General features: G+C 37.4%; 1 protein-coding gene and 1 non-coding gene across 2 annotated transcripts; both read right to left on the bottom strand.

Moving 5' to 3' along the window:
- Window positions 1-405: 405 nt before the first annotated feature.
- LOC132007175 (zinc finger protein 772-like) lies at window positions 406-2,516 on the bottom strand. Its single transcript, XM_059385276.1, has 3 exons — window positions 1,091-2,516; window positions 767-866; window positions 406-670 (listed from the first exon to the last, which is right to left on the bottom strand). The coding sequence occupies exons 1-3, from the start codon at window positions 2,514-2,516 to the stop codon at window positions 406-408; spliced, it is 1,791 nt and encodes a 596-aa protein (XP_059241259.1).
- Window positions 2,517-6,022: 3,506 nt separating this feature from the next.
- Window positions 6,023-6,125, bottom strand: LOC132007917 (U6 spliceosomal RNA). Its single transcript, XR_009401471.1, has one exon. It is a non-coding gene; the product is annotated as a U6 spliceosomal RNA (small nuclear RNA).
- Between the last annotated feature and the right edge of the window lie 14,389 nt (window positions 6,126-20,514).

The raw sequence follows: 20,514 nt of genomic DNA, 5'->3' as shown, positions 1-20,514 counted from the left end.
GAGATGTTCTACATTCTATCTCACCCTCTCTCTCTCTTTCTCATACTATGTTTTAGAAATTGAGTGCGCATTTTATACATACAGCATATCTCAGCTCTCACCAGCCACATTTCAGGGGATCACTAGTCATTTGTGGCTAGTGCCTACCGAACTGGACAGCACACTCTATTTAGCCCACAGTCCTAGTTTTGTTCCTGACTGTGGAAAACACTCAACACCCGTGGATACAGGTGTGAAGGGAAGAAACGAGCTCAAAAGCCCATTTCTTTTCTCAACCAACCCGCACAGTGAACAGAACAAGGGCTTTAAAATAAGGCTTTCTTCAGGGCACAAAGCAGATCAGGGTGGGACAGGCAGTTCCAAGGCTGGGTGATTTGGAGGCTGGAGAAATCCATCTCAGCTATCTCATGTAGAGTCAGTACTGCCCACGGAATACAAAAACCTCTGGAAAACTGCAGCAGATTCCAGCTCAGATCTTTTTGGCAGGTGCTGGGTCATATCCACACCAAAACCATCTGCAGGTAGGAAGTGAGGATCCCTAATGGGTTCATATCCCTCATGATTCCCTCCAGGATATAGGAGGGAGGGTGGAGGTGTGCCTTGCCTGAGTACACTGGCGTGACAGCCACATGGTGTGGGGCCCTGACCACTGACAGAGGTGCAGTGGTCTCTGCAACAGACACAGACAATGGAATAGCTCAGGCCAGGTGAAGGTCCTGGGGAGTTCAGAAAATGTAAAAGGAGGTCCTGAAGCTTTCCCACATACCTGGCACTTGTAGATGCCTCCCCAGCATGGATGTCTGGATGTACGAAGTTCAACTTCGGGATGTTGACCCCATCTGAAAGGCTACTTTCGGAGCTTTTCTCTTTTATGAGTCATATTATGTTGAGCAAGGAGAAAGCGCATTCCCTGCTCTATTAAGGCCTCCCTTTGGTGTGAAGTTCCTGGTGCTAAATGAACTTAAAAGATGTCGCTAAAGGATCAGCAAAACTTACACACATAGGAAGCCTTTCTTTGATATGAACTTTTATGTGCCAAGCCTGGTGGGAGGGCCTTCTGTAGGCCCTCCCACGTTTGCTGAACACATACGGCTTTGCTCTGGTGTTATGTCTCCGGTGCATGATGAGGTTGGCTTTGTCACCAGAGAGTTACCCACATTCACTTGATCCATAAGCCTTGCTGTGGTGTGAACTTTCATGTGTTGAAGAAGCTGGGAGTGACTGACATAGGCTTTCCGACATTCACCGCACACATAAGGTTTCGCTCCACTGTGAATTCTCTTATGTATTTTAACGTAGGAACTGTGGCTAAAGAATTTCCCACATCTATCACACTCGTAAGACCTCTCTCCAGTGTGGCTTTTCTGGTGCTCAGCAAGCGCATCTTTGCGGAGAAAGGCTTTCCCACATCGGCTGCACATAAAAGGCCTTTCTCCACTGTGAATTTTTTGGTGCTGAGTAAGTGTGTCTTTGCGGCCAAAGGCTTTCCCACATTCACTGCACTCATAAGGTTTTGCTCCGCCGTGTATTCTCTGGTGCTGAATAAGATGAGATTTTCTGACAAAAGATTTCCCACACTCAGCACACTCATTAGACCTTGATCCCATGTGAGCTCTCTGGTGTATTTGGAGGTTGGAGTTGCAGGCAAAAGATTTCCCACAGTCGTTGCACTCATAAGGCTTTTCTCCAGAGTGGATTTTCTGGTGCCTAACACATTTGCCTCTGGTGCTAAAAGCTTTCCCACATTCACTGCACTTGTAATCTTTTTGTCCAGTGTGAAGGGCTTCCTCACACTGGATGCTGTCGCATGGCTTCTCATCTGTAGTGGCGTGGTGCTGGACAAGTCTTGAGCTGGCCACGAAGTCCTTCTCATCCTCTTTGCAAGTGAAGGCATTCTCTGACTTGTAGCTTCTGTGGCTCTTCACAAAGGAATCTTGGTCTTTTTTCCTCCTAGGGACTTCTTCACTCTCCTGCTTTGGGATCTGGTCAGTGTTGACAGTGACCCAGAAGGTTCTTCCACATGACCCACATGGATGTGAGTGAGGCCCAAGGGATGTTGTTACCTGCTGCTCAGACAGATGCAAAATGTCTTTTAAGATTGGGTCACACGTGTTACAAGGGTGGCTCTTTTGGATGGAAGGACCCACGCTGAGAATTTTCCCCTGTGACTCTCTTACAGAAACACCCTGCTCAGAAGATGCGCCTTCATTTTCTACTCTTTGACAAGGGCTGTGGCTCCCCCTGATTCTCCCTGCTCCTGCTGGAGCTATGGCTACGTTTGCAGGAACCCCATGCTCTCTCACTGACAGTAGTTGGGGAATTAAATGATATCTGGAAATTGGAAGTCCCAGTGAGGTCACCAGTAGAAAGTTTTCCAGTATCACCTTACAGTATAGGCGTTTCTGAGCTTCATCAAGTAGCTCCCACTCCTCTGGGGAGAAGTATATGCACACATCCTCAAAGGTTACAATGTTGCGGTTGGGATCCGTTGCGGTCTGTCCACCAGCCTCCGCCATTGCTACAGTATCAAGGCCCTGAGAGGGCGCGCCTCAGAGGGTGTGAGGAAAAATGAGGCAAAAGATTGTCCACGCCACGGTCAGACACCAAATCTCCACACAAAGGGACACCACATAAAAATAAAGCTGAGGGGAAAAAAAAAAAAAAAAAAGCTGAGGTAACACGGCTTCTACAAAGCAGAAAGTTACGCCCCAACCTTGAAAATGGCGTCCGTTCGGTTAGAGAAAAAACCGCCGGAGCAACGGTCTCTGCCTAGTGCTTCCAGTTGCCTTTCTCAGATGAACCGGAACCAAATATGACTGAGCATGGTCCAATGGACCGAAGCAGGAAGTCCCACCCGGAAGTCGCCTTAAATATATACATATATATTTAAACAGAGGAAGGGCTGACTTCCTTAGATAGGAGAGAGGAATGGAGGTTTCATTTGGCAAGTGTGACTTAAGGTAATTTTAAAGTTCATGGTTCTCGGTTTCATTCAAATCCATCTAAATGTGTCCGTTCCAAATTTCATAGTCCTGAATAATTTTTTTTTTAATGATTCATTGTTGCTATACAGGGTAGCTATTAGGTGTTTTGTTTTGTTTTGTTTTCTATGTTGATCTTGTATTTAGCCACTGTTGAATTCCCTCCTTAGATCTACCTGTTTGTCGGCTGCTTATCTTAGATTGATTATATAGATGATCATAACCACCGAAAATATTTTATTTAATATTTTCCAACTTCTGCATTCATTCCCCACTTATTTTTTTCTCTCATCTTTTGCAGTGGCCAGAACTTTTAGGATAAGGTTGATTAGTAGTGTTGATAAGAGATGACTTTTTAAATTTCTGAATTTAATGTAAATTATCCTAGACTTTGCATCCTATGCTGTATAAATATTTGCTGTACATATTTGGTAGAAATATTTATGAAAGTTGTTTGCCAAGTTTTTTTTTTTAAATCATGAATGATTGCTGGATATCATTCAATGGTATATTGACCTATATTTAGTTATGTTTTTTCTCATTTAGGTACATTATTTTCATGAATTAACTTTGTTGGTGAATTTTCTTAAATTTTGCTGTCCTTGAATTTTGAGATTAAACATTAGTCATGAGGTCATTAAAATGAAATATTGACTATGATTTGCTGATACTATGTTTGAATTTCGGTTCTGTGTTTTAAGTGTGATTAATCTATGTTTTTGGGTTTTTTGTGCTTTTCTTTCTTGGGGATCACAGACATTACTAAGCTTAAAAAATGAGAAATTGTCTATTTTCTGTTCTATATATTGAAGCAGTTTTTTTTCCCCCACAGTTGAAATTAACTTTTTAAAAAAAGCTTAGTAAGTCTGATGTCTTTGTGGTTCTAAAAATTTAACTACTCTTTCTTTAATTTTATGGTTTTCTTCATGATGGGCCACTTGCTAGTTTATATTTCCCTAGAATATTTTTATATTATCTAGGTTTTCATATATTTCTATTACATTGATCACTGTATTTTATTATTTTTACCTTTATTTTTTTAAAAGATTTTATTTATTTACTGAGAGAGAGACAGAGAGAGAGAGGGAACAGAAGTGGCAGGGGGAGAGGGAGAAACAGTCTTCCCACTGAGCAGGGAGCCCCATGTGGGGCTCGATCCCAGGCCCCCAAGATCATCACCTGAGCTGAAGGCAGATGCTCAATCACTGTGCCATGTGGGTGCCCCTGTTTTTACCTTTATTTGATATTTGTCCAGGTTTATTGAGGTATTATGATGAATAAAATTGTATATACTTAAAGTATACAATGTGATGATTTGATATATGTATATATTATGAAATGATTACCACAATCAAGTTAATTAACGTATCTGTCACCTTATATAGTTACCTTTTTCTGTATATGCATTGTGAGAGTGCTTAGGATCTGTTCTCAGCAAATTTCAAGTCTACTATACACTATGATTAAGTATAGTTACTGTGTTGTACATTAGGTCCCAGTAACTTATTCACCCTATATTTTTTGTTTTGTTTCAAGTTTTTATTTAAATTCCAGTTGATTAACATACAGTGTAGTAATAGTTTCAGGGGTAGAATTAGTGATTCATCACTTATGAATAACACCCAGTGTTCATCACAGTTAAGTGTCCTCCTTAATACCCATTACCTATTCAACCCATCCCCCTGCCCACTACCCCTCCAGCAACCCTCAGTTTGTTCTAAGAGTCCCTTATATGGTTTGCCTCCCCCTCCACCGTTTTCATCTGTTTCATTTCTTAAATTTCACATATAAGTGAGATCATATGGTATTTGTCTTTCTGACTGACTTACTTCTCTTAGCATAATACACTCTAACCTCATCCACATCGTTATAAATGGCAAGATTTCATTCTTTCTGATGGATGAGTATTATGTGTGTGTATATATCTGGATGTCTCTCTCTCCCTCTCTCTCTCTCTCTCTCTCTCTCTCTCTCTATATATATATATATATATATATATATATATTCATATTCACCTCTTCTTCACCCATTCATCAATCAATGGACCTTGGGGTTGTTCCCATAATATTCCTATTGTGAATACTGCTGTGATAAATATCAGGGTACATGTGTCCCTTTGAATCAATATTTTTGTATCCTTTGGGTAAATACCCATTAGTGCAATTGCTGGGTTTTAGGGTAGCTCTATTTTGAACTTCTTTTTTTTTTTTTTAAGATTTTATTTATTTATTTGACAGACAGAGATCACAAGTAGGCAGAGAAACAGGCGGAGAGAGGAGGAAGCAGGCTCCCTGCTGAGCTAAGAGCCTGATGCGGGGCTCAATCCCAGGACCCTGGGATCATGACCTGAGCCAAAGGCAGAAGCTTTAACCCACTGAGCCACCCAGGTGCCCCTATTTTTAACTTTTTTGAGAAACCTCCATACTGTTTTCCAGAGTGGATGCACCAGGTTGCATTCCCACCAACAGTGTAAGAGGGTTCCCCCTTTTTTGCATCCTTACCAAAATCCGTTGTTTCCTGTGTTGTTAATTTTCACCATTCTCACAGGTGAGAGTTGATATCTCATTGTAGTTTTGATTTGCATTCTCCTGATGATGAGTGATGTTGAGTATCTATTTGTGTCCATTAGCATGTGGGTGTCTTCTTTGGAAAAATTTCTATTCATGTCTTCTGCCTGTTTCTTAACTGGATTATTAGTTTTTTGGGTGTTGAGTTTGATAAGTTCTTTATAGATTTTAGATACTAACCTATTTTCTGATATGTCATTTGCAAATATCTTCTCTCATTTCATAGGTTGCCTCTTAGTTTTGTTGGGTGTTTCCTTCAATGTGCAGAAACTTTTTATCTTGGTGAAGTCCCAATAGTTCATGTTTGCTTTTGTTTCCCTGGCCTCCAGAAATGTGTCTAGTAAGAAGTTGCTACTGTTGAGGTCAAAAAGGTTGCTGCCTGTGTTCTCCTTTAGGGTTTTGATGGTTTCCTGTCTCACATGTAGGTCTTTCATCCATTTCGAATGTGTTTTTGTGTGTGCTGTAAGAAAGTGGAAAAATATAGAACGCTTCATGAATTTGCATGTCATTCTTGCAGAGGGGCCATGATAATCTCCTCTATAGCATTCCAATTTTAGTGTATGTACTGCTGAAGTAAGCATGAGAACTTATTTACCTTATCACTTAAAGTTTGACCCTTTCTTTGACCAGCATTTCCCATTTTTCTCCACTACCTAGACTCTGGAGACCACCATTCTACTCTTTCTATGAGTTTGACTTTTGTTTTGTTTTGTTTAGATTCCTTATATGAGTGAGTACATACAGTGTTTGTCTTCCCATGTCTACTTTATTTCATTTAGCATAAGTACTACAGGTTCATTCATATTGCCACAACTGGTAGAATTTCCTTCTTTTTTATGGCTGAATAATATTCCATCATATATACACATTCACTGAGTAATATTCTATTGCGCATATATATATACATATACATACATATGTGTATACATGTATATTCTCACATTTTCTTTATCCATTCATTAATTGATGAACACTTGGGCTCTTTCCATATTTTGGCTATTGTGGATAGTGCTGCTATAAACATTGGGGTGTATGTGCCCCTTTGAATCACTATGTTTGTATCCTTTGGATAAATACCTAGTAGTGCAATTGCTGGGTTGTAGGGTAGCTCTCTTTTTAACTTTTTGAGGAATCTCCACATACTGTTTTCAAGAGTGGCTGCACTGGTTTGCATTCCCACCAGCAGTGCAAAAGGATTATCCTCTTTGGGAAGATGGAAAGGTAGTAAGGAAACTTAAGTTTTTTTCTACTGATCAAAACTTCTCCTAAATATATTGACTCTGAATAAAAATCATTCCTATTCCTCTGAACAGAAGTTTGAAATTATAAAGACAAAATTTGATTATTTTTAGGTTCCGTTCTTTACATTTTTGTTGTGTCATGAATAATGGCCATCTACAAAGGGTAGAAAGAAATACCCAGAATGAGGGGAATTTTATTTAATTCTACTTAAATATCATCTCTTTCTTGATGTTGATTGTGCTCTCTTTTCATGACCTGCTCTCTCCTCTTCACTCTTTCTTCCTGCTACAACCCACAAAATCAGGTACGTTGAAGAATAAAAAAAATTATGACCTTTATCAAGATAAAGAAGATTCACCACACTGATCACTGAGCAAAAGAAATTGTAAAACGGAACTTTTAATATTTTAAAGCCATTTGGAATACAGTTCGCATGAATGATTCTGTACAATGTACAAATCGGTACCCTGGAGAATTTGCACTGACAGCCATGGGAGGAAGACATGCGGGAATAACATTTAATTGCATATTTAATTGACCTTGTAGGAAAAATGAATCTCCTATTTTGTACTGAGTACAATTACATAAAGATTTGAAAATAATATTATCCAAAAAAGTTACTCAGACTATTTTATGTTGTTATTAGAATCATATAATGTTTGTGCTCTGCATTCTTTTGACTGTAATAAGACAATCACCATCCTGCTTTATAGCAGAGGGGTAGAAAGGAGTTAGGAGATAAAGCATACATTTTGCCAGCATTTTTAGTAATTTATGATAAATAACTTGATAAAAGTCTCTCTGAAAATTTTCAGACATCATTTTGAAACTATCAGATTTATAGTTAATACAGCTAAAATGTAATTTTAAGGTGGCTTTTTGCTTTTCCAACAAATTGGATATTAAGGTAATTTAGAATAAGTAAATTAAGTATTTTTCCCCACGTATGTTTTCATATTGGATAGAGCTAAAGAGATTGTTGTTTAGAAGAATGAATATGGCTATTTTTCTCAAAAGCATTTGTCCTAAGAAGACATCTTTTATTATTTTTTTCAGATATAAAATTTAGTGATTCATCACTTATACATAACACCCAGTGTTTATCATAACTAGTGCCCTCCTTAATAATCATCACCCATTAAGAAGAAGATGTGATATATATATACAATGGAATACTGCTCAGCTATCAAAAATGATATCTTGTCATTTGCAATAACATGAATGGAACTAGAGGGTATTAATGCCAAAAGAAATAAGTCAATCAGAGAAAGACAATTATCATATAATTTCACTCATGTGTGGAATTTAAGAAACAAAACAGAGGATCATAGGGGAAGTCAGGGAAAAATAAAACAAGATGAAAGCAAAGAGGGAGACAAACCATCAGAGACTCTTAATCATAGGAAGCAAACTGAGGTTTGCTGGAGGGGAGAGGGGTTGGCGGATGGGGTTACTAGGCAATGGATATTAAGGAAGGCTTGTGATATAATGAGCACTGGGTATTATATAAGACTGATAAGTTACTGAGCCCTACCTCTGAAACTAATAATATAGTGTATGCTAATTAATTGAATTTGAATTTAAATGAAAAAAATTAAAAGAGGACATCTTTTAGTTAACATATTTAGAAAAAGGCATTGGCTCATATAAAAATAGTACTAGCTAAGGTCCCGTGTACAAGGGAAAATAGATAATTTTAGAAGTTATAAGGCAAGAAATGATCACTATTTGGGGCGCCTGGGTGGCTCAGCGGGTTAAAGCCTCTGCCTTCAGCTCAGGTCATGATCCCAGGGTCCTGGGATCGAGCCCCACATCGGGCTCTCTGCTCAGCAGGGAGCCTGCTTTCCCCTCTCACTCTCTGCCTGCCTCTCTGCCTACTTGTGATCTCTGTCTGTCAAATAAATAAATAAAATCTTTAAAAAGAAAAGAAATGATCACTATGAGAGATCATCAATATGAGAGAAAGTAAAGGTAATTTTCTCAGACCTACAATATAGACCAGGCAGTTAAGTGCCATGATTGACAATGATTTGGCATGAAAATAGAACTGTTAGGATACATAGCAACTGTGATCTACACTTCCATTTAGAATTACATGAGTTGCAGTGATGACTCTCAGAATATACACCATGAAACATCTGGCAGTGTTTAATGCCATATCCCATCTGTTGCCATCTTAAGCTGCATTAAAAGAAATAGTGTCTAGTTCACAGAAGGGGAGAGTTCTACTATATTGATTAGAAACTACTTTTCTAAACTCATCCTGGTTATATCTTAAGGGAAGTAACCTAGAGCAACCATGTAAGGCATGGAAACAGTATTCTTTTGATTTTTCAACCAAGAATATAGATTTCAGGGGACATCAGTTGTATTCTTTTCAAAATCTTAGAGCTCTTAGGGAGAAAACAATTTGATTTAGTTTGTTCTGTTTGAGCAGAAAACAGTGAAGAGATTCACTTACTAGATGTATGGCCCAGTGCCACTAAATCTTCACACCTATAATACAGACTCTGAGGTATCATGGTAGATGATCAAAGCCCAATTTGCCTGATATTTATGGACAATTGTTAAAGTCCTCAGATACTGGAAATGCATCATTGCATAAAGTGGAATGCATAAAGCCTATGCTTTACATACTGGGAAGAACAGTGCTCCCATTGATGTAGGGAAATGTAAAGACTGCAGTTCCTCTTTGCAACAGAGTCAGAGCGGGCAAAGGACAAACAGCTGTGCAGGCCATACATAGTTGCACCACCAGTATCTTGGGAGCTTCATTCCTTTAGCATCAACAAGATGGAAGACACTGAACATAAAGCAAGAAGATAGTGGGCTAGAAACTAAGAGTATAATGTCAAAGGAGAAATAGTTACTGCCTCTATACCATCCTACTAATGAGATGTAAAATGTGAGGCTATGTTTATATGTATATGCATGCCTGAACATGAGTTCTGAAGGTGGTCTTTATAATATGTATTAGGTTAATTTTGTTTCTTAACACCCATGTTTAATTGACTAAGATTTTTACATTGACTTAAAATCCCACTTTAAAATCTTATTATTTTATTGTTATCTCAAAATTTATCACTTTTATTTTTATTTTCTAAAATATTTTAAAGATTTTATTTATTTATTAGAGAGAGAGAGAGGAAGAGAGAGAAAACACAAGAGAATACAAGCAGAGGGAGTCACAGAGAGAGAGAGAGAGAGAAGCAGGCTCCCTGCTGAGCAGGGAGTCTGACTCACATGGGGGTCCATCCCAGGACCCCAAGATCATGACCTGAGCTGAAGGCAGACACTTAACCAACAGAGCCACCCAGGCCCCCAAGTGATACATCTGTCTCTTCTGTCCTCCAAAAGCATGGAAACAAAAGAAGTGTATGTATATACACTGACTGCTGGGCGAGGGTGCACAGGGTGGATTTCTGGGGCCAGCAGTGGGTGACGTGTTTCTCTGTATTCACATTTAGCTAATGTGGAGTAGAGTGCACAGGTCCTAGGTGCATGTCCCCCCCGCCCCCGCCGTGTTTATGTGAGTGGCATTGGGTCCCTACTGTGCCCTCACCCCAAGAGCCTACTGTGTACAAATGGAGGAGGAGGTAATAATCCTATACCATGACCACAGCAGCTCCTTAACAACAACTTCAGGCTTTTCTGGCTGATTCCCTTGGTAGAGGCAAAGCTGGGGCTCCAGGTGAGGCCTGGTGGTCTCCTGTGATTTAAGAGGAGGATGAATGGTTTGTTGTCATCTATACATGTCAGTAGCATGTCACATAACTGCCATTTAGTGTCTCACAGTGCTCAGGAACGAAGATAGCATTAGAGATAATTAAAGAAACTTTTTTCAGCTCTTTGATTATTTTTGCCTTTTTTTAAAAAAAATCTCTCAATACTTCACAATTACTTGAAACATCTGAGAAATTTCAACATCTTCCCTTTCCGGTGTGTGAGATGAGAGTCCTGCTCACTTCGTACTGCAGTAAGCCTCATTGCTTTCCCAGCATATTTCAAAGTTTTTCTTTTTCTTTTTCTTTCTTTCTTTTTTTTTTTTTTTGAGAGGTAGAGTATGGGCATGGGGGGGGGGGTGCTGCAGAGGGAAAGGAAGGGAGAAGCAGACTTCCTGTTAAGCAGGGAGCCACAAGCCTCTCACTACCCCTAGGTACCCCTAGGACTCTAGGCTCCACACAGGGCCCTGGACCATGGAATCATGACCTGTGCTGAAGGCAGATGCTTAACTGACTGACACCCAGGTGCCCCATTTCAAAGCTTTTTCTTTCCTAAACCTTGTGCCAACAGTTACTAAGAATCTACTTCTTCACTTTGGGGCATAGAAAAATTAACCAAATGTGATCCTTCTCCACTAAGAGCATAAATAGAGTTCAAGTTGACATCTCAAAAAAAAAAAGGGGGGGGGGCAAGTAGAAATTGCCCAAAGGAGAAATTATCTCTAGCTGGTGAGATTAACAGAGGCTTCAGCGCCTTTTAACTAGGCTTTGGAAATGGGCAAAGCACTGACAGATGTATATGGCAAGAGTTCCTGTTGCTTCTTTTCTTTACTTCACAATCTTCTACTCTTTTTAATTCATGGCAGTAGTCTTTTGTCCCTGTCTACTCTCTAAACCACTTGTTACAGCTACCTTCACATGATCAAATCCAGTAGTGTAATCTGAGTCCTCACCTTAACTAAACTCTTAATGTACATTTGACTGAATTCATTTTTCCTTCTTGAAATGCTTTTTTGGCTTATGGGATACTGCACTGTCCTCTTGATTTCCTCTGTGCCTTGGTGGCCAAAGCTTGGTTCTGGCCTCCTTTTTGTAACCTGCCTTTACATGTCTCTAAATGTTGGTGTGCCCCAGAGTTAAGTACTCAGACGTCTCCCCCCATCATTTCCACAGGTCAGGAATTCTTCGACCTAGTTGCACATTTGAGGAGTTTTAAATATTCAGATACCCTGGGTTCCCTGCAGAGATTTTAGATTTAGTCATTCTGAGGATGGGAACAGAATCAGTATTTAAATTTAAAGCTTCCCCAGTGAATCAAAAGTGTGCCGGGGTTGAGAATCACTGAAGGGAGTGATCTCATCCAGTTCAATGACCCCAAAGGACACACACAAAAAATCTGGTGATTCAAATGGAACTCTCCGTCCTTGAGCTGTCCCTTGAACTCCAGACTCATAATTAAAGGATTGACTAGACATTTCCACTTTGCAGTCTAATGCCCATTTTCAAAGTTAGCAAGTCCAAAGTTGACCTTTTGATTCTCTTTTCAAATCTGCTCCTTGTTCCGTGTTTCTTATCTCAGAAGGTGGCACATGTCATAATCCACCCCAGTGCTCAGGGCCCAAATTCAGGTGTCATCCAAGATTCTTCTCATTCTTTCATTCCTCATGTGCAATTATCAACAAATCTCTTTGTTTCTGTCTCTCATATTAATCTTTAATTTTCTAATTTCTTACCACCTTTATGCCAATTCCCCCAGCCTAAGACACAGTTATCTCTTACTTAGACTGGCCCCACAGTCTCCTAACTCCTGTTCTCTGCTCACTGTTTCTACCACCTCCCAGTCTCTGTACACTTGCAAAGTGAGCTTTCTGAAAAATAATAAAATCATATCACTCCCTGTTCTCCATCCTCCACATACTTTTTATCACACTGAGAATAAATTCTGTATCTTTATTTTAGTCTGTAGCCTTGGAGAATTGACTTTTGGTTATTCAGACCTTGTTTCTTACCTTCTTTTTTTGAAACCCCCTCACTCAATGTACAGCAGCCACCCTGGTTTCCTTACTATTCCTCTAACACTTCACACATACTCTTGTCGAGAGCCTTTGTCCATACTATTACACAGATCCCAATATAATGTGTCTGGCTCTCTCATATCCTTCAGATTACTGCTCAAATATCACTCCTGTCAGGGAACTCTTCCCTGAGTGCTAGGTTTTAGGGATTAGCCTCTGTCCCCTAATTTTGTTTCATTTTTCATACGACATTTTATTATGTTCACTTACTTAATTTCTATCTTCTCACTGGAATACAGGCTCCATTAGCATTGGGAGGGTCATTGTTTTCTTCGCCATCTCATCTCTAGCATCTAGAACAGTATCTTGCATGTAGTAGATAGGTACTCACTGTATGAACTGATGAATATGTGTATGAACATGAGGAGAGGGATTTTAGGCCAAAGGGGTATTATGAACAGTGTCATGGAAGCAAGGAAAGTTAGCTAGTTTGGGAGAAGAGCATATTTGGTGGAAGGGTGCTTGGAGAGAAATAGCAAGAGATGGTTCTAGAAAAGGATGTACAAGTCAGGATGTGGATGACATTCACATTAATATGAATATGAGCTCTAAACAATTCACATGGACTTTAGGAAATGGAATGCCACAGAAGTTATTTTTTAAGTGGGCTATGTATTTGATTGAATTGAGGCTAAAAATAAAAATGATATGGTAACTGAATAGAAGTGGTGGTTAAGGGAGAAAGAAGAGGTAAATATGATTTTTCAAGTGTTAGGCCTGGGTAATTGAAAAAGATGTTAATGGCATCAACAAAGAGAAAGAAGACAGAAAATAGTGAGATATTGTTGTTTTCCTCTTATTGTAATTAGTAGATTTGAGGTCTGGGAGAATAATCCTTTTAACTTGGGACATGTTGTTAAGGTGCTTGGGAAATATTCATATGGAGATGTCTAAGAATCATTTGTACATGAGGATATGGAATTTGAGAGAGAAGTCAGGGCTAAAGTTTGAGGTTTGAAAGTTCTGCCTTAAAAGATGAGATTGTAGGGATAGATATGCATATCAATGAGGAATCTGTGAGGTAAAAAATGAGAGGTTGCTATGGAATCTTATGATATGTCACTTTAAAAGGTGTGAAAACTAAAAACATGGGAAAACCAAAGATTGTTCAGAGAAGTAGGAGAAAACCTCCATGAGCTATAACATCATGAAAGCTAAGGGAAGAAAGATTTGGAGAAATTAATCATCTATTTAAGTTCTGCAGAGGATTTTAGGAGGATGAAGAGATAAACCTTTTGATTATCAAAAGAAAAATTGACTGCAACTGTGGTGGTGTGGATTGGTGGCTTGGAAGAACTTAGAAGAATGTGGAAGGATATTATCTTTATAAGGTAACAGGGGTGAGAAAAGAAATGTTTGAGGAAAGAGAAAAATGAATCATAACACCAAATCAAGCAAAACAAATTTTAGAGAAAGAAACTTAAATTTTAGAAGGGAGTGTGGTTCATTGATAGAGTAAAGCCTCATGCATCAAAGTGCAAGGTGGTTGTTAGCCCTAGCAAGAAATAGATAGACATGTACCATCTTCTTGCCCAAGAAGGAAACATAAGAGAAAAGGAACGAGAGGAGAGTGAGGTGGAATATAGGTGAGAAGGCACAAGTTAAATAGTTAAAATCTCAGTAACGCTGGAAATAAAATCTTCTGTTGGGATTTGGTGCAGAGTGGGGCGGGAAAGGATTTAGCTGATACAGGTGAAAAGATTATGATCAACACTATGTTGACACCTTTTCCTCCCGATCTAACATCTTACCAAGTGATACATGTTTACTTACAGTTAAGTTTATAAAAACGCACAAATAAGCTACTGCATTTAAATGTAGAGTCTATCACTGTTGTAATTTATAAAAATGCTTTTTCTTTGAATGGTAAGGAAAATAAAGTATCACTCTCGATATTTCTTAAAAGACACAGTTTTCTGAATGAGGATGAACATACATCTGTTTTGATGGTTTTCAAGATGATACGAATGAGTCTTCAATTCCAGCAAAGCTGTGAAATATCTGCTCGTAAGTAGTTAAGGGACTTTCTTTCTCGAAAAAGAGCATCACTATAGTTTTTTTAATTGTATGTAAATTAGATAGAGAGTCTAGAATTATTTCTCATAAATGAATTGACTCACATAAAGTGCATAGAGCATAGAATAGTTCCTGGCACAAAGTATGCAGTCAGTGGATATTAACTAAAATTCATTATCATCATCATTATGGTTTTTATTTTAAAGAGGAATGTGAATTTGGATTACTAAATTATGTAAAATGTTGATTTATCCTATATTTATTGATATTGTCATGGATTTGTAATAATTTGAAATAAACTGCAAAGACTCCTTAGTATTTGATATTTGATCATAAAAATTTTACCTATTCATATTCAATGTCAAGGCACTGATCAATATTAATATAATTGATATCATGTAACTATAATATTTAATGTCATGAGAATTCCACTGCAGCTTTGCATTAATTAAATATACTGTTAAATTGAGTAGCTTAACCTTCTGAAATGAATTAGTATTCATCAAAATAACACTAATCATAATGGATTCATTAGATATTAATGTGAATGTCATATATATATTTCCACAAAGGTTTCATTGCAATCATTATTCATGCATTATTGTACTAAAGGATATAAATGGCGGAAAGTACGTTGCTAATCTATCTAATGTATTTTGTTCTTTAAAATTTTATCCTATTAAAGAAAAAGAGTTCAATTTTTTATATATTTCAGACCTGGACTTTTAAAAATAAATTACAGTTGAGATTTTTTTTCATTTTTCTAGTTTTATTGAGATATAATTGACATACCTTGTAAGTTTAAGGTATACAATATATTAATTTAATATACTTATATACTGCAAAATGATTACCACCATAGTGTTAGCTAGTACCTCTCATTTTCCTTAATTATCATTTCTTTTTTGTGGTGATAACATTTAAATCTACACCCTTAGCAAATTTCAAATATTTAATGCAATATTATGAAATATAATTACCATGCTGTACGTTAGATCTTTAGAATATATTTATCTTATAAGTGGACATTTATAATCTTTAAACATCTCCCCATTTCCCCCACATTCTAGCCCCTGGTAACCACTACTGTACTTTCTGTTTCTATGAGAGCGGTATTTTTAGATTCCACCTATAAGTGAGATTATATAGTATTTGTCTTTCTCTGACTTATTTCACTTGGCATGATGTCCTCGAGGTTCTTTCATGTTATCACATGGGTGACTACTATTTCATTGTTGATATATACCACATCTTTATCCATTCGTCTGTTGGCAGGTACTTAGGTTGTTTCCATATCTTGGCTATTATGAATAACACTGTGGTGAACATGGAAGTGCAAATATCTTTTTGAGATCCAGTTTTCATTTCCTTTGTATATGTACCCCAAAATGAGATTGCTGGATCATATGGCCCTTTCATCTTTAGTCTTTTGAGGAACCTCCATACTGTTTTCCAAAGTAGTTATTTGAATAGGTGTGAAGTGATAGCTCGTTTGGTTTTGATTTGCATTTCCCTGATGATTAGTGGTGTTGAACACCTTTTCATGTGCCTGTTGGCCATCTGTATATCTTTGGAGAAATGTCTGTTCTGGTTCTCTGTGCATTTTAAAAATCAGATTTTTTCCCTTTTTTTGCTGTTGAGTTGTGTGAGTTCTTTATATATTTTGGATATTAACACCTTATCAGATACATGATTTACAAATATTTTCTTCCATTCAGTAGGTTGGCTATTCATTTTGTTGATGGTTTCTTTTGCCGTGCTTTTTTTTTTTTTTTCAAAAGAAGATAAATAAATTTATTTATTTCAGAGAGAGTATGGGGGAGGGGAGAAGGGGGCTGAAGGAGAAGCAGACTCACTGCTGAATGAGGAGCCTGGCATGGGCCTCTATCCCAGGACCCTGAGATCATGACTTGAGCCGAAGTGGGGTGCTTAACTGACTGAGCCACCCATGTGCCCCTATGCAGCATTTTATTTTATAGACCCACTTTTTAGATTTTCGCTCTTGAGGCTTGAATTTTTGCTGTGATATCCAAAAAGTTATCTCTAAGACCAATGTCAAGGAGCTTTTCCTAAGTTTTTTTCTATGTGGTTTATGGTTTCATTCCTTATGTTTAAGCCTTTAATCCATTTTGAGTTCATTTGTGTGAGTGGTGTATGATAGGGGTGCTGTTTTATTCTTCTGCATGTGAGCATCCATTTTTCCCAGCACCATTTTATTGAAGGGATTATCTTTTCCCCATTGAGTATTCTGGCGCCCTTGCCAAATATTAGTTGAAGGTATGCATGGGGTTTTATTTCTGGGCGCTTGATTCCTTCCCATTAGTCTATGTCTGTTTCTATGCCAACACCATGCTGTTTTAACTACTGTGGTATTGTAGTATAATTTGAAATCAGGAACTGTGATGTCTCTAGCTTTGTTCTTCTTTCTCAGGATTGCTTTGGCTATTTGTTTTTTTTTGTGTGTGTGTTTGTTTGTTTTTTAAATTCCATACAGAGTTTTGGAATGTTTGTTCTATTTCAGTGAAAAATGTTTTTGGAATTTTGATAAGGAGTGCATTGAATCTATAGACGGCTTTGGGTAGTATGGACACTTTTTTTTAAGACTGATGATTCACAGACCTGTACCCCTGAAACAAATAATACATTACATGTTAATTTAAAAAATAATTATTTTTCAAAATATAAAACAAGCCCTATTTCATTTTGATTAAAAAAAAGAAAATGCTATAACTAAATATTGGTATCTCAATCAATGTTAATCCTCTTCTTAACTGGGTATTTTTTTGCCTATTTTTTGCCACTCATATATCACTCATTTCCTTACTATCCATTATTTTATAATTTTCGTTAACAGGAGCATTTAACTGGTAATGGAGATGAACCATGAGAGACTGTGGACTCTGAAAAACAATCTGAGAGTTTTGGAGGGGCAGGAGTGGGAGGTTGGGTGAGCCTGGTGGTGGGTATTGTGGAGGGCATGGATTGCATGGAGCACTGGGTGTGGTGCATAAACAAAATATGGGCATTTTTAACAATATTAGTTCTTCTAATCCATGAAGACAAGATATCTTTCCATTTGTTTGTGTCTTCTTCAGTTTGTTTCATCAATGTCTTAGAGTTTTCAGCGTATAGATCTTTCACATCCTTGATTAAATTTATTCCTAAGTATTTTATTGTTTTTGATGCTATTGTAAATGCAGTTGTCTTTCTTTTTCAGATATCTTGTTGGTATATAGAGATGAAACTGATTTCCATATATGGTTTTGTATCCTGCAACTTTAATGAATTTGATTTGTTCTAACAGTTTTCTGGTGGAGTGTTTAGATTATATATACATATAAGATCGTATAATCAGCAAATAAAAACAGTTTTATTTCTTCTTTCCAATTTAGATGCCATTTGTTTCTTTTTATTGCCTAGTTGCTCTAGCTAGGACTTCTAGTATTGTGCTGAATAAGAGTGGTGAGAGTGGGTACCTTTATCTACTTCTTGGTATTAGAGGAAAAGTTTTCAAGTTTTTACCATTTAGTATGATGTTGGCTGTGGGTTTATCATACATGGAAGGTCTTTATTGTGCTGAGGTATGCTCTTTCTGTACCCACTTTTTTGAGGGCTTTTACCATGAAAGGATGTTGCATTTTTTAAGTGCTTTTTCTTCATCTATTTAGATGATCATATGACTTTTATCTTTCATTTTATTAATGTGGTATATCACATTTACTGATTTTTGTGTGTTGGAACCATTTTTGCATCCTAGGTGTAAATCTCCCTTGACCCCAGGTGTAAATCTCATGTGTAAATCTCACTTGATCATGGCATATGATCCTTTCAATGTGCTGTTGACTTTGTTTTGCTAATATTTGGTTGAAAATTTTGCGTGTAAGTTCTTCAGGGATATACGTCTATAGTTTCTTGGGACTGTGTTTATCTTGCTTAGGTATCAGGGTTGTGATGGCCTCATAAAGTGAGTTTAAGAATGTTCCTTCCTCTTCAATTTTTGGAAGAGTTTGAGAAGGATTGCCTTTAATTCTTCTTTACATGTTTGGCAGAATTCATCAGTGAAACCAAATAGTCCTGGGCTTTTCTTCATTGGAAGGTTTTGGATTACTGACTGAATTTCCTTACTCTTTATTGTTCTGTTTAGATTTTCTATTTCTTCATGATTCAGTCTTGCTAGGTTGTATGTTTCGAATATAACTATTTATTTTAGGTTATTTAGTTTGTTGTGTATATTTGTTCATAGTAGTTTCTTATGATCCTTTATATTTTTGTGGAATCAGTTGTAGTGTCTCCCCTTTTTTTCTGTTTCTGTTTGAGGCCTCTTTTTTTTTTTTTCTTAGTCCAGGTAAAGGTTTGTTAATTTTGTTTATCTTTTCAGAAAACTGGCTCTTAATTTTGTTAATATTTTCCATTGTTCTTAAGATCTCTGTTTAACCTATTTCTCTCTGATCCTTATTATTTCCTCTCTTCTGCTTCCTTTGGACTTAGTTTGTTTTTCTTTTTCTAGTTCCTTGAGGTGGAAATTTAGGGTGAGTTCTTTTTTATTAATGAAGGCATTTATCCTATACGTTTTTCTCTAAGAACTGTTTTGCAACATCGCATGCGTTTTGATATGCTATGTTTCCATTTTCTTTTTGTTTTGTTTTTTTTTTAAGATTTTTTATTTATTTGACAGACAGAGATGACAAGTAGGCAGAGAGGCAGGCAGAGAGGAAGGGAAGCAGGCTCCCCGCTGAACAGAGAGCCCGATGTGGGGCTCGATCCCAGGACCCTGGGATCATGTCCTGAGCCAAAGGCAGAGGCCTTATCCCACTGAGCCACACAGGTTCCCCCATTTTCTTTTTTTTATGATTTTATTTATTTATTTGAGAGAGAGAGACCAAGAGAGAGCATGAAAGGGGAGAAGGTCAGAGGAAGAAGCAGACTCCCCATGGAGCTGGGAGCCCAATGTGGGACTCCATCCCAGGACTCCAGGATCATGACCAGAGCTGAAGGCAGTCGCTCAACCAACTGAGCCACCCAGGCGCCCTATGTTTACATTTTCCTTTAAGATATTTTTAAATCTCAATTTTGATTTCTTCTTTAACTCACTGGTTGTTCAGGAATATAGTGTTTAATATCCACATACTTGTGGATTTTCCAGTTTTCCCCCTGTTATTGATTTTTAATTTCAGACCATTGTGGTCAAAAAGATACTTGTTAAGATTTCAAATATTTTTAATTTGCTGAGGCTTATTTTGTGAATTACCATATGATTTATGATTTAAAATGTTCTGTGTGTGTTTGAGAAGAATGCATATTCTGCTGCTGTTTAGTGGAAAGATCTGTATATATGTTAGTTCCATTTGTTCTAAAGTATGCTACAAGTCCAACGTTTTATGTTGATTTTTCTCTCTGTTCTGGATTACTGTAAGTGAGGTATTGAAGATCCCTAATTCACTATACTATTGTCTATTTCAACCTTCAGATTTGTTAGTATTTGCTTAGTATATTTAGGTGCTCTGATGTTGGGTGCGTATGTATTTATGATTGTTATGCCTTCTCTAAAAATAAGTCTATTTATGTTGATAAGAATTTAACTTCAATTATATACAAAATGCTACCCTTTTAATCCTTCCATTTTATGTTTGTGGTGTCATGATTTACATCTTTTTATATTGTGTATCCAATAGATTCTTGTAACTATAGCCATTTTTAATACTATCTTTCTACCCTTTATCCTTTATTCTAGAGTTAATTAGCATACTAATTACTGTATTAGAGTATTCTGAATCTGACTCTGCGTGTCTTTCCCTGTGTGTTGTATGTTTTCATGTTACTAAATAGTGTCCTTTCATCTCAGTCTGAAGAACTCCTTTCAGCATTTCGTAGGTAGGTGTAGTGGTGATGAATTCACTCAGTTTTTCTTTAT

This window comes from Mustela nigripes, chromosome X, assembly GCF_022355385.1.
Source record: "Mustela nigripes isolate SB6536 chromosome X, MUSNIG.SB6536, whole genome shotgun sequence".
In the NCBI taxonomy this organism is placed as follows: Eukaryota; Metazoa; Chordata; class Mammalia; order Carnivora; family Mustelidae; genus Mustela; species Mustela nigripes.
This window is presented reverse-complemented; position numbering and strand designations above follow the sequence as displayed.

Bases quoted from the DNA above. Each gene is read 5' to 3' on its own strand.
- LOC132007175 (XM_059385276.1), bottom strand. From the start codon at position 2,516: ATGGCGGAGGCTGGTGGACAGACCGCAACGGATCCCAACCGCAACATT. The intron at 867-1,090 runs GTATGTGTTCAG...GACTCATAAAAG, and splicing joins CATAACACCAGAGCAAAGCC to AGAAAAGCTCCGAAAGTAGC. The intron at 671-766 runs GTATGTGGGAAA...TGTCTGTTGCAG, and splicing joins GAGGCATCTACAAGTGCCAG to AGACCACTGCACCTCTGTCA.